The following is a 12,038-nucleotide window of genomic DNA, read 5'->3' as shown; positions in this document are numbered from 1 at the left end:
GGCACATAAAAGACACCATTTTGAGGGTGGCCGTTGCCAGTACCGCCTGACTGGCCCTCGTGCGGGTGACACGTAAAAGCACCCACTACACTCTTGGAGTGGCTGGCGTTAGGAAGGGCATCCAGCTGTAGAAACTCTGTCAAATTAGATTGGAGCCTGGTGTTGCCATCTGGTTTCACCAGTCCTCAGTCAAATCGTCCAACCCATGCTAGCATGGAAAGCGGACGTTAAACGATGATGATGATGATAAAGTGGCGTACGTACACTTTTGCTCACCTTGTATGTATCTAAATTTTGTACGACTCTTTTACTCTTTCTTTTAGTCCCCCTCATACTTCTTTCTTTCCTCTTTTCTTTTTCTTGCTGCCCCTCTCTCACATTTCTTGGGCTTCTCTTTCTGTAATTCCTAGTTTATCTCCCTTCTACCTTTCTTTATGTCCCTTTGATTTCCTCTCTTTCTCGCCCTTCTCCTAACCCTTCAATCCCTCTGCTCCCTACCTCTCTCGTTTCCTTTCACATGATCTGTGTTCGACCAGGCATGATCTTTTGTTCTTGGCTCAACTGCTGGCCATGAAGCATCTCTTATATTTCTGTCTCTTGACTTTCATCTCTTATGTTCGTCTTCCATGTTCTTGCTTCAAGGCTCTCACTCTACACACATCAGCTCAATTTGATTCACCTTTAATTAGTCAAAAGACACCTGTTGTTATTTTCTTGTTGTTTGTATTTGTAATTGTGTAACATGTTTTCTGTATTTTGTCTTCTTTGTCATACACATTCGCTTGCTTTCTCCCCAATAATTTAATGCTCTTAGCTTAGATTTTTTGGGAGCATCCAGATTTGAACAGTCTCAAGTGTAACTGCCTGAAGCTGTAAGGATAATTTGGTAACATGACTGATGAGAGGAGGCTGCGAATGACCCATCTTCATTTTTTCCTGTCTGTCTTTATATTGTTTTTCCTGTTTGTCTTTGCATCGTCTGTCTGTCTGGATGTTTTAGTGTTGTTTGTTGCATTCTTGTTCTATTTTTTGGTTATATATATATATCTATGTGTGTGTGTGTGTATGTGTGTGTGTCTTTGTGTTTATGTTTGTGCCCCCATCACCGCTTGACAGCTGGTGTTGTGTTTATGTCCCTGTAACTTAACAGTTTTGGCAAAAGAGACTGATAGAATATGTACTAGGCTTAAAAAAAATGAGTCCTGGGGTCGATTTGTTCAACTAAAACCCTCCAAGATGGTGCTCCAGCATGGCCGCAGTCAAATGACTGAAACAAGTGAAAGATTAAAAGAAAAGATGTACCTCAACTTACATTGTTTTGGGTTATACCATTCTCAACTTTATGTTGTGTGTTTTTAGAAGTCAATGGAAAAGATAACCTCAACTTCAATCAATTTACCTGACTTTATGTTGGTCTCAGCAAACATATTGAACTCTTTAGCATTCAGATTAATCTGTCACATGCAATGCCTATTTTTTCACATTGCTTTCAATTAATCATGTATTATTTCATAGCTGTGAGATTTTGACAGTGTGTTTATTCATTGTTAGAATGATATTGTGAGGTATGTGTGAGAAGTTGGACCTTCCCAATTTGAATATAAGTAGAATATTTGGGCTGGATATGGTGGTTTGAATTCTAAAGAGTTGAAAGCGTAAAAATGAAAAAAATCCCACCTAAAAACTAATACTGAAGCTGAAAATAAAATAAAATACATGAAAATATGTACAAACTGTTTATTAAGCAGCTATAAGCTAATACATTTTTTTAAATATTTTTTTTTTGTGTTAGATCGTTTTTGAGTTATGTCACATGTTTTGGATTCAATTACCGACATAAGTTGAGATGTGTCTTTATTTAGTTTTCCTGTGATATTGGGTTCAAATTTTGGCACAAGGCCAGCAAGTTCAGGGGACTGGGTAGTCAGTTACATCAACCACAGTACTCAAATGGTATTTGTTTTATTGACTCCGAAAGGATGAAAAGTACATCTGACCTTGGCGGAATTTGAACTCAGAATGTAAAGATGGACAAAATGCCACCAAGCATTTTGCCTGGTGTGCTAACAATTCTACCTGCGTGTCACCTTTAATTTTCTTGTGATAATAGCCAGTGGGGTTTAATTACAGGGCTTTTGGTTGCTTTAACCATGAGGCCTAATTTCATATTGTGACTAAATTTGAGATTGTTAAATATGGATAAAACCCTGTATATATATATTTTTATATTGCCTTTATGCTGTTTAGTTTTTTGACTGTGTAAGTATCAGTTTTGTTTTCCTCTTTTGACTGTAGTAGCCAGTGGTCTGTGCTTAGATGGCATGAATTCTTTAGGATGTCAGTGTTTAGTATTTCAAATGAAAGTAATATTTCCATCTTGTGTTTTTGTCTTTGTAGAATGTCTTTCACTGATGACTGGTTTGAAGAAAACATTCTGATTAAATGGAATAATATCTTGGAAAAACAAGAATACATTGAGTTTCTGTTGCAGAAAATTTCTCTGAAGGTAACTTGTACACAATCATGCATTCCTGTATATACACATGCACGCACACATGCTAGCATGCGCAGATTGAGTGAGAGGAGAGTAAAGGAGTGAGAGATAATGGAAGAGAGAGAGAGAGAGAGAGAGAGAGAGAGAGAGAGAGAGAGGAATTTTCACTAGTTCCCTCCAACTCTAAAATATTTTGTGACACTCCACAAAAGTAAAAATACCCATTAGCTGCTTAACCCTTTCAATATCAACCCACTTGAGATTGCCTTGCCCTGGATACAAGCCTCCTGTTTTAACCCTTTATCATTCACATTATTGTGCCAAAATTAATGCTTTTTTTATTCACATTCTTTTGAATTAATCATGCATTATGTTGTAGCTATGAGATTTTGATGAGGTAACCGTTAAGTTTTAGAATGATATTGCAGGGTTGGTGTCAGAGGACAGATCTGGCCAGTTTGAACATAAAACAGACAAAATACTTTGACTGAATATGTCTGATTTAAATACTAAAAAGTTAAAATAACATAAAATCTCCCATCAAAATTTTATTTTAATTTATGCTCCAATAACATCATCATCATTTAACGTCCACTTTCCATACTGGCGTGGCTTAGACAGTTTGACTGGAATGGGTTGGCCAGGGAGCTGCACCAGGTTCCAGTCTAATTTGGCATGGTTTCTGTGGCTGGATGCCCTTCCTAGCACCAACTACCCCAACAGTGTAATGGGTGCTTTTAAATGCCATTGACATGGGTGCCATTTACATGGCACTGGCAATGGCCACGGCTTCAACTATGATTTCACTTGGTTTGATAAGTCTTCTCAGCATTGCATCGCCAAAGGTCTCACTCACTTGTCATTACCTCTGTGAGGCGCAACATTTGAAAGATCATGCTGTTGGCAACAGCCACGACTATGCTTTCTTGGTTTCCATTTACATGACACCAGCAATGGCCACAACTGTGATTTCACTTGGCTTGACAAATCTCCTTAAGCACAGCGTATTGCTAAAGGTCTTGGTCACTTGTTATTGTCATCCCATGTCTTCCTGGGTCTACCTCTTCCACAAGTTCCAATGCTATTTTTATTAAATTCTTCATTTTTTTTTAGAATTAACAGAAATGAAGTCAATGTATTTTGACAGAAATATGAGAATGGAACGGTTATGGTTGAGTAAAGTAAGGCTTACTGGATCTTGTAGAGAATTAAACCTGTCAGTTTATATCATCATCATCATCATCATTCAGTGTCTGTTTTCCATGCTAGCATGGGTAAAGTGGTTTGATTGGAGCTGGTATGCTGGAGAGCAAAACTAGGCTCTAGTCTATTTTAGCTTAGTTTCTATGGCTGAATGTCCTTCCTAATGAAAAATCACTTCACAGAGTATATTGAGTGCTTTTTATGTGCCACTGGCTTGGGTGTCCTCTACATATCAATGGCACAGCTGCATTTTATGTGTCACCTGGTACTGGCCATGACTACAATTTCACTTAGCTTGACGTGTCTTCTGAAGCACAGCAAACCGCCAGAGGTTTCAGTCACTTGTCTTTGTCTCCATGACACTCCTTTATATCTGTATATATATGAGCCTGAACAGGGAACATGTATTCAGTGTTCAAATTTGCCTTTCTTTTGGTCAGATTAATTTACTCATTTCCTTAAATACATCCTGTCTTATTTTGTAAGTACCTCAGTCAACTGCTTAGCTACTTTTCTTGTCTTCCATTCCTACTAAACCCCAAACCTAAATAAGTTTTATTCCTCTTATCCCACTGTTGTCATTCTTCTTATGTCTGGAATTATGATTCATTGTTTTTTGCCATTTCTCTTGATGGTATTTTCCTGCTACTATTGATAATGTCAGTGGTGGTGGTGGTGGTGGTGGTAGTAGTGGGGGTAGTATGCAGGTGGTGGTGTATTTCTCAACACGGATATATTATTACTGCTAGTATCCCTAACACAACAACCATTAACCTATTACTGCTGCTGCTGCTACTACTACTACTACTACTACTACTACTACTACTACTACTACTACTACTACCACCACCACCACTAACTAACTAACTAGCAATACTTTCTACTATTGGCACAAAGCCTGAAATTTTTGGGACGGGGGCTAGTCAATTACATTGACCCCCAATGCTCAAATGATACTTATTTTATTAACCTCAAATGTTCTGAGTTCAAATTTCACCAAGGTTGACTTTGCCTTTCATTCTTTTGGGGGTCAATAAAATAAGTACCAGTTGAGCACTAGGTTGATGTAATCAATTCCCCCCCACCCCCACCACCAAAAACAATTGCTGGCTTTGTGCTAAAATTTGAAACCAAAATTAATATTAAATACTGAGAGCAATCTAACTGATTCCACCCCTCCCCCACTGTCCAAGTGCCTGTCTTTGTGCTTCTGTTAGAAATTATCTTTGTTATCTTCTCTCTTGTGTTTTGAGTTCAAATCAGACCAGAATCAATTGGCTTTTGTGGGAGTCAGCAAAATCACCACCAGTTATGTACTCTGTGTGTGTGAGTGTGCTTGTGTTTATGCATGTGTGTGTGTGTGTGTATGTATGTATCTGTTAAATATTTGTGTTCTTGTGATAATGTTCGAAATCACTTGTTATATTCATCAGTAGCACTGGTAATGCCCTAAGTTAGTCAAAAGTTAATCCTCTAACTTTAGGTAATCATGCAAAACGAATCATTAATCCTTTCTTGTAATTTATAATACATCATTTCAAACATTTTTCGTATTGTTTTTTTCTTATTGTTTTATTTGTTTTCTTTTTCTTTCCGAAGAATCCTGGGGACAAGCCATCAGCTTCTACAAGTATTTATAAAGAAGTTTTAAGCAATCTAGATGGATGTTACAATTGCCTTGTTGCTGTTATTAAGGTTTTGAAATATTCAGGTGAGAATTTTGAATAAGAAAATAATTTATTTTCTTGCCAGATTTTCTTTTTGTTTTTTTTAAAAGAATGGAAAAGATGAGGTTTCCATACACTAAGACATTTCTTGTTTATCCAAAAGTGTATTCAGTTTTCTGTCCCCTCATCATCATCATTTAACGTCCATTTTCTTGCTGGCATGAGTTGGATGGTTTGATAGGAGCTGGCCAGCTGAAGACCTGCCTGGGCTCCATATCTGTTTTGGCATGGTTTCTTTGGCTGCACACCCTTCCTAATGCCAATCACTTTACTGAGTGTACTGGGTACTTTTAGGCAGCACTGGCATGGGTGCTTTTTGCATAGCACCAGCGCCCATGAGTCCAGAAGAAGGATGTAGAGGACATGCCTGTATGTAATGACAACCACATTTTTACTTAGCTTGTGATGTCTTCTCAAACACAGCAAACTGCCAGAAGTCTCAGTCCTTTGTCATTCTTTCCCACCAGGATCTTAGGATCTCCCTCAATTCATAAACTAACCTCTCATTACTTGGCAGAAAGCCTACTCCCTCAATACTACTCCCCACTCAGTTGAGGGGAGGGGTCTTGTCTTACAAATTACTTAGTAACCTCACTACTGCTGGTGCTTTGTAAAAAGCACCTGATGCATTCTGTAAAATGGTTAGCATTAGGAAAGGTATCCAACTGTAGAAACCACGCCAAAGCAGACAGTAGCATTTGGTGTAATCTTCTGACTTGTCAGCTCCAGTCAAAATGTTCAACCCATGCTTGCATGGATAGAGGACATTAAATGATGATGATATCCAAACCTAGAAAGCAGCACATAGAATCATTGCTTTTACAATAAGTAATGCATCTTATTCTCTTGCCATATACTATTGGGTATTCACCTAAATTTGGTAATGCTTTATATATGCCTGTTCTTACAGAAAAAATATTTTAATAGCTATTGTATATTTTGCAGATGTGTGTTTATGATATTCATTGTTCTTTAGCCTGTCTACATCCTCTCTTTTAGTTGTAATAAATGTCAGTTTGGTTTGTCCCAACTCTGCCTTACTGCATCCCTCTATTTCTACATAGATATCAGCATTTTGAAATGTATTTGGCCTGTTGTAGTATGGATATATAGATGCAAAATCCATCTGACTCATGCAAGCATTGAAAAATAGACATTAAAACAATAATGATGATTTTTATTTTGTCTTTTACTTGTTTCACTCTTTAGACCATGCCCATGCTGGAGCACTGCCTTGAAGGATTTAGTTGAACAAATTGACACCAACACATATATTTTTTGTTAAGCTTGGTACTTATTCTATAGGTCATTTTTAGCTGAATCACTAAGTTATAGGGATGTAAACAAGTGGTGGTGGGGGACAAACGCATTCACAAAGACATACACACACAATATACATTTAGAAACACAGAGGTACATGCACACATGCGTGCACACACACATACACACACATGCACACACACGTATAAGACAGGCTTCCTTCTATTTCCATCTACCATATCTTCTCACAAGGCTTTGGTTGGCCTGAGGCTATAGTAGAAAACACTTGCCCAAGGTACCATGCAGCTGTACTGAACCTGGAACCATGTGGTTGAGAAGCAAGCTTCTTACTACACAGCCATATGAAGATGAAGATGATGATGATGACAATCCACAACATTCAATAATGCATTTGAACACTTTAGACTTTTTGACTTTGTGGCGTACAACATAACAAGCAAAAATTATTGGTGCACTTTGCATAGAACTATTTCACTTTTTGTATTTGGTTTGCAAGATTGTTGATGTGAACTTGTATGTTGAAACAGATTTTGTTGTAATATTTATCCCCACTTAAATGTGGATGTTCTGTTAGAACAAATTATACTACAGTAGTTACTCTGAGAGAAACTTTCATATTAGCTTTTGGTGCAAAATGCACTCTTGTTTATATCGCTAGCATGGAGGTAAATCCCTCCTACCTCCAGCACTGAGACCACCAGATCATGTGATTTTGACTTTCTTTGGTCTTGTTAATGATGGATGCTCTACTGTTAGAGATAGCTGTGACTCATCTCTCCACCAGCGATATATAGAATAACAATGCCAGAACAGGTGCTGGTGTCACTATCTTTAGCAGTCAAGTGTCCATCATTGACAAGACCATGTAAAGTCGAAATCATGTGACCTCTTGATGCTGGAGGTGGCAGGGATTTATCCCCCCATTAGCAATATAAACAAGAGTGCATTTTGCACCAGAAAACCAATATGAGAGTTTTTCTCATAGAATCTACCACAGTAAAGGTTGTTTTAATGGAGCATCCACATTTAGGTGGCGATAAATATTACCTCTACATATTAATACTGCCTCTGTTTTTAATATGCATTTTTTTAACAATATCACTAGCTTATTGTGACACCAGCACCTCTTCTGGCACTGTCAATCTATATATTGCTGGTGGGGATATGAATTGTTGCTGTCTCTAGAAATCGAGTGTCAATCATTGACCAGACCAGACAAGGTTGAAATCACATGATCTGGTGGTCTCAGCACTGGAGGTAACAGGGATTTATCTTCCTGCTAGAGTGCATTTTGCATTAAAAACCAATAAGAGAGTTTCTCTTGTGCTATCTATTGTAGTATAGTTTGTTCTAAAAGAACATCCACATTTAAGTGGGGATAAATATTATCTCTCAGTAATTAATACTGCCTCTGTTGCTTATATATGCATTTTGTTGTATCTTGAGAGGGTCATTATGCCAATAACATGCACATATTCTTGTCCTGTTTCATTGATGAGGTTGCGAATAGTGATGAAATGACCTTGACAATTCTAACTGACTGACTGATTTGCCAAACAATCCATCAACTAGTTGAATAGTTAACTGCTTAAATAGTTAAATCAATTGACAAATATAAAATAAAGAAATGAAACAAAACTCTCAACTTACTACAAAATTTGCATCAGAAATTTACAAATAACTGTTTTAATCATTTTGAAAATGAAATCACAAAAAACTATTACTTGCCTTGTTTTATTAATCCTTGTATGATTTTTTATATAAGAAATAACTTGTTTTTCAAAATGCTGACGTATTAGTATGAATGTTCTGAAGCCTTAAAATGTAATTCTAAAAACCTCCTTTGTATGTAGATACCTCATGTGATACACAAGTGTACTACAGCATGTGCACACGCACAAACACACACACACACACACACACACACACACACACACACACACACACACACACACACACACACACACACACACACACACACACACACACACACACACACACACACAGAGCTATATATAAGCAAGTTAGGTACGTCAATATACAAACAATATTAAATGCATTTAATACAAAAAGTGTACATATGTTTATATATGAGACGGTCTGACTTACACAGAATAGAAATGATACCAGAAATTAAAGAGGTTGAATAAGAGTTTTACGAGTCCAGCAGCTGTTTCTGGGGGCTTGGTGGTTCAAAATAATGATACTAAATTGGTTCCATCATTGGATAATACCAGCCTCAGTCTTCAGGGAAGAATTTTACATTTAGGGTGTAAACGGAAAGGAGATTAAAGATGGAATGATTTTGTGGAGAACTAAGTGTATTAGGAGGGGGAGTTGAGAGGTACCATTTAACATCTGCTTTCCATGTTGGTATGGGTTAAAGTCGTCTCTCCTTGTTTCTTTCTGTGTTCCTTTCTGTTGAAGAGCATAGGCTTGAAACGTTAAAGATTTTTTTTCTCGAACGTTATACTAATACATCCATTTGTTGTTTACATCACCTGCTTCGTCTGTTGTTTTTTGGGGAATTCTCCCATATATATATATATATATATTTATATATATATATACTGTTTTTCTTAAATTTTATTTACTTTAAACTGTATCTACTCTTTCTGTTTGAGATGCATATAGCATCTCCATTTGGGCTGTTTGAATTATCTCTCTATGGCAGTATATTCTCTCCTGTGCTTATATCTACTTTTTTATGTCTTTTGGTTGTATAGATGACATGTTAAAATGATGCCTAGTGCAATCATGTCAATAATTTCTCTAGTAAATATCTGATGCTCTGTACTGCCTGGGATTTTTGCTATGTATTGTACACCATACAACTTAAGATCATTGTGTTGTGGAAGGATTCTGACCACTCCCAACTGACTAAAATGGACTGATACATTGTTATGAAATAAAGAACTTTCAGTAGTTCAGGATAAGCAGTTCACTGTGAGCTGTTGGCAGAGAGCGTTTAACCTTGTGTAACAGTAATTGTAGTGCATCGTGTGAATACTTTTTTTCACACTACTTTGTTAAATTATTCATCTAACTTCACTATATATAACCTTGCTTACTCATTCCACTGTGGTAGGATGAGAGCCTTATACAATGTTCTGAACATAGAAGATTTGTTCTCCTCAGAAGAAGTGTTAATGCTGTTCTTCTTGCTGAAGATGATTGGCCTGCAAGAACCTTGTGGTATTAGGAAGGGTATTCAACTGCTGAAACCAAGTCAAATCAGACCGGAACTTGGCGCAGCTCTCCTGCTTGCCAGCACTGGTCAAACTGTCCATCCCATGCCAACATGGAAAACAGATGTTAAATGATGATGATGATGATGATGATGATGATGATGATAATGATCATAGTAGTGGTGGTGGTGGCAGCAGTGGCGGTGCAATGCAGAAAATGTGAAACCACCAATGAAGTAATATTTGATATCTTATTTTTATGGTGTAACCCTAAGCAGTTGTTGCTGTTGGTTACCCTTTGGTCATCTCTAACTGAGCTGACTATGACTAGATGTTTTCTAGTCACCATCATCTTCTTTTTAAGTATCAGGGACTACTTTGTTTCATGTTCTTGCTATTTCTGAAACAGGAGAGTATGATTTGAAGGAGATTTAGCTATTACTTCCAGCAAGTTGAATGACTGTGCAGAGGTCTCCTGTTGCCTTGTATAAGCCTAATATAAAGAACAACGAAATTCATACTTATGTTCCTTTTACATGTTAACATAAATTACTGTGGCACGTAAAAGCACCCACTACACTCTCGGAGTGGTTGGCATTAGGAAGGGCATCCAGCTGTAGAAACTCTGCCAAATCAGATTGGAGCCTGGTGTAGCCATCTGGTTCGCCAGTCCTCAGTCAAATCGTCCAACCCATGCTAGCATGGAAAGCGGACGTTAAACGATGATGATGATAGATTAATGTTTGTTGTGGGATATCTATATTCTGTTTATATGCTGTTTCATTTATTTATATAAAGTTAGCATTGTATGCTGTAAACACACGAACTTCATGCATTGGCTCATACACTTGTGTATCTGAAAAGAATTACATATACATATGTATACACATATTTTCTGTTTATACAAGAATTGACTGAGAATTTCTGAAAAAAATTGATTGGAAATACTCTAACAGTTTATTTTGGCTTAACAGCATGAAATTCAACCTCTATTATGACTGTGAAAATATGAGTAATATATTTTTTAATGTTGGTTGATGAAATAATCAATAGTGATGTGGGGGCAGGGGTTGTGTTTTTCTCTTGGTTTTGTCTGGTGGAATTCGCAGTGCCTGTGACTTTTGCAGACCCTCCAAGACTGCTATAGTATGGTTAATGTCTCTCTTAAACTGTTGCAAGTTGATAGCACCAGAAAAAAAAAAAAAAACATGGGAAAGGAGAGAAATTCCATTGTTCCAATGTTTCTGGGTGAAATGACTGGGTGTGGGGGTTCATGTAGGCCTAGGATCGGATGAATACAGTGTGGGTGAAGAGTGGGTTGGGAGTGGCTGAGTGGAAGTAGTATGAGAACAGCTAGTTCCAAAGACTACAAATCACTGTTGTAATGGCAGAAAAAGGCTGAGTAATGAGACAACACATATGTGGGTCAGAGACTGGAGTGTGTTGGTATATAACTTGATGCCTTTTATTAGAGTATGGTCTAGAATGTCATGTTATGTGTAGCAGCAGCAGCAGCAACATCTCAATATCTCATACATGAGACTAGTATTACATTGTGTATCTCACTTGAGCTTTATAGATGATTAGCAGTTGTTGGTGTCTGAAGTGTTTTCTGGTTTTTTGAAAAGGAAGGCCAGTGTTTGTCTTATAGTTTTTGCTGTGTTGAGGATGTGTGATCACAACTAGAAATCTTCAGTCATGGTGAGGCCTAGTATTTACAGCAACCTTGAGGATTCTAGTTGCAAGTTGTGTTTGTTTATTTGCAGATAAATGGTTGATTTATTGCTTTCTTGATATTTGTAGTAATTATGTTTTTATATTGTTGAAGGAGACAAGATTGGCAATGAAACATTGTAGTGTTTTCAAGGCTTTTGTTCAAAAGTCAGTACATGATTGGCACAAAGTGTCTAGGTTGAAAGTGGATTACACTTGGGTTTGGCAGGTTCATTTGAAAAAGGTGAGGTGGGCATTGTCCAAGGCAAGCAAGTTGTTGGTGTATATAAAAATAAGCAAAGTTAAGGTTAGTTCAAATATGTTTGTGACATATTTCAACTGTTAAAAGGAAAATTCATTGCAGTTACCATTGAGAAAGTTTTTTCTTATTGGTGGACTAATATTTCGGTAATATATATATATATATATATA

General features: G+C 37.2%; 1 protein-coding gene across 1 annotated transcript in view; it reads left to right on the top strand.

Annotated features, from left to right (window-relative positions):
- LOC106883807 (uncharacterized) overlaps positions 1 to 12,038 on the top strand; it is a 158,537-nt gene that overhangs the window by 35,273 nt on the left and 111,226 nt on the right. The window contains exons 2-3 of the mRNA XM_014934944.2: positions 2,398 to 2,506; positions 5,297 to 5,408. Coding sequence (XP_014790430.1) covers positions 2,399 to 2,506; positions 5,297 to 5,408 — 220 coding nt within the window. The 5' untranslated portion in view covers position 2,398. The remainder of the gene's footprint in view (positions 1 to 2,397; positions 2,507 to 5,296; positions 5,409 to 12,038) is intronic.

This window comes from Octopus bimaculoides, chromosome 15 (genome assembly GCF_001194135.2).
Source record: "Octopus bimaculoides isolate UCB-OBI-ISO-001 chromosome 15, ASM119413v2, whole genome shotgun sequence".
NCBI classification, from domain to species: Eukaryota; Metazoa; Mollusca; class Cephalopoda; order Octopoda; family Octopodidae; genus Octopus; species Octopus bimaculoides.
Note: the sequence above shows the minus strand (reverse complement) of the source record. Positions and strands in the feature narration are given on the sequence as shown.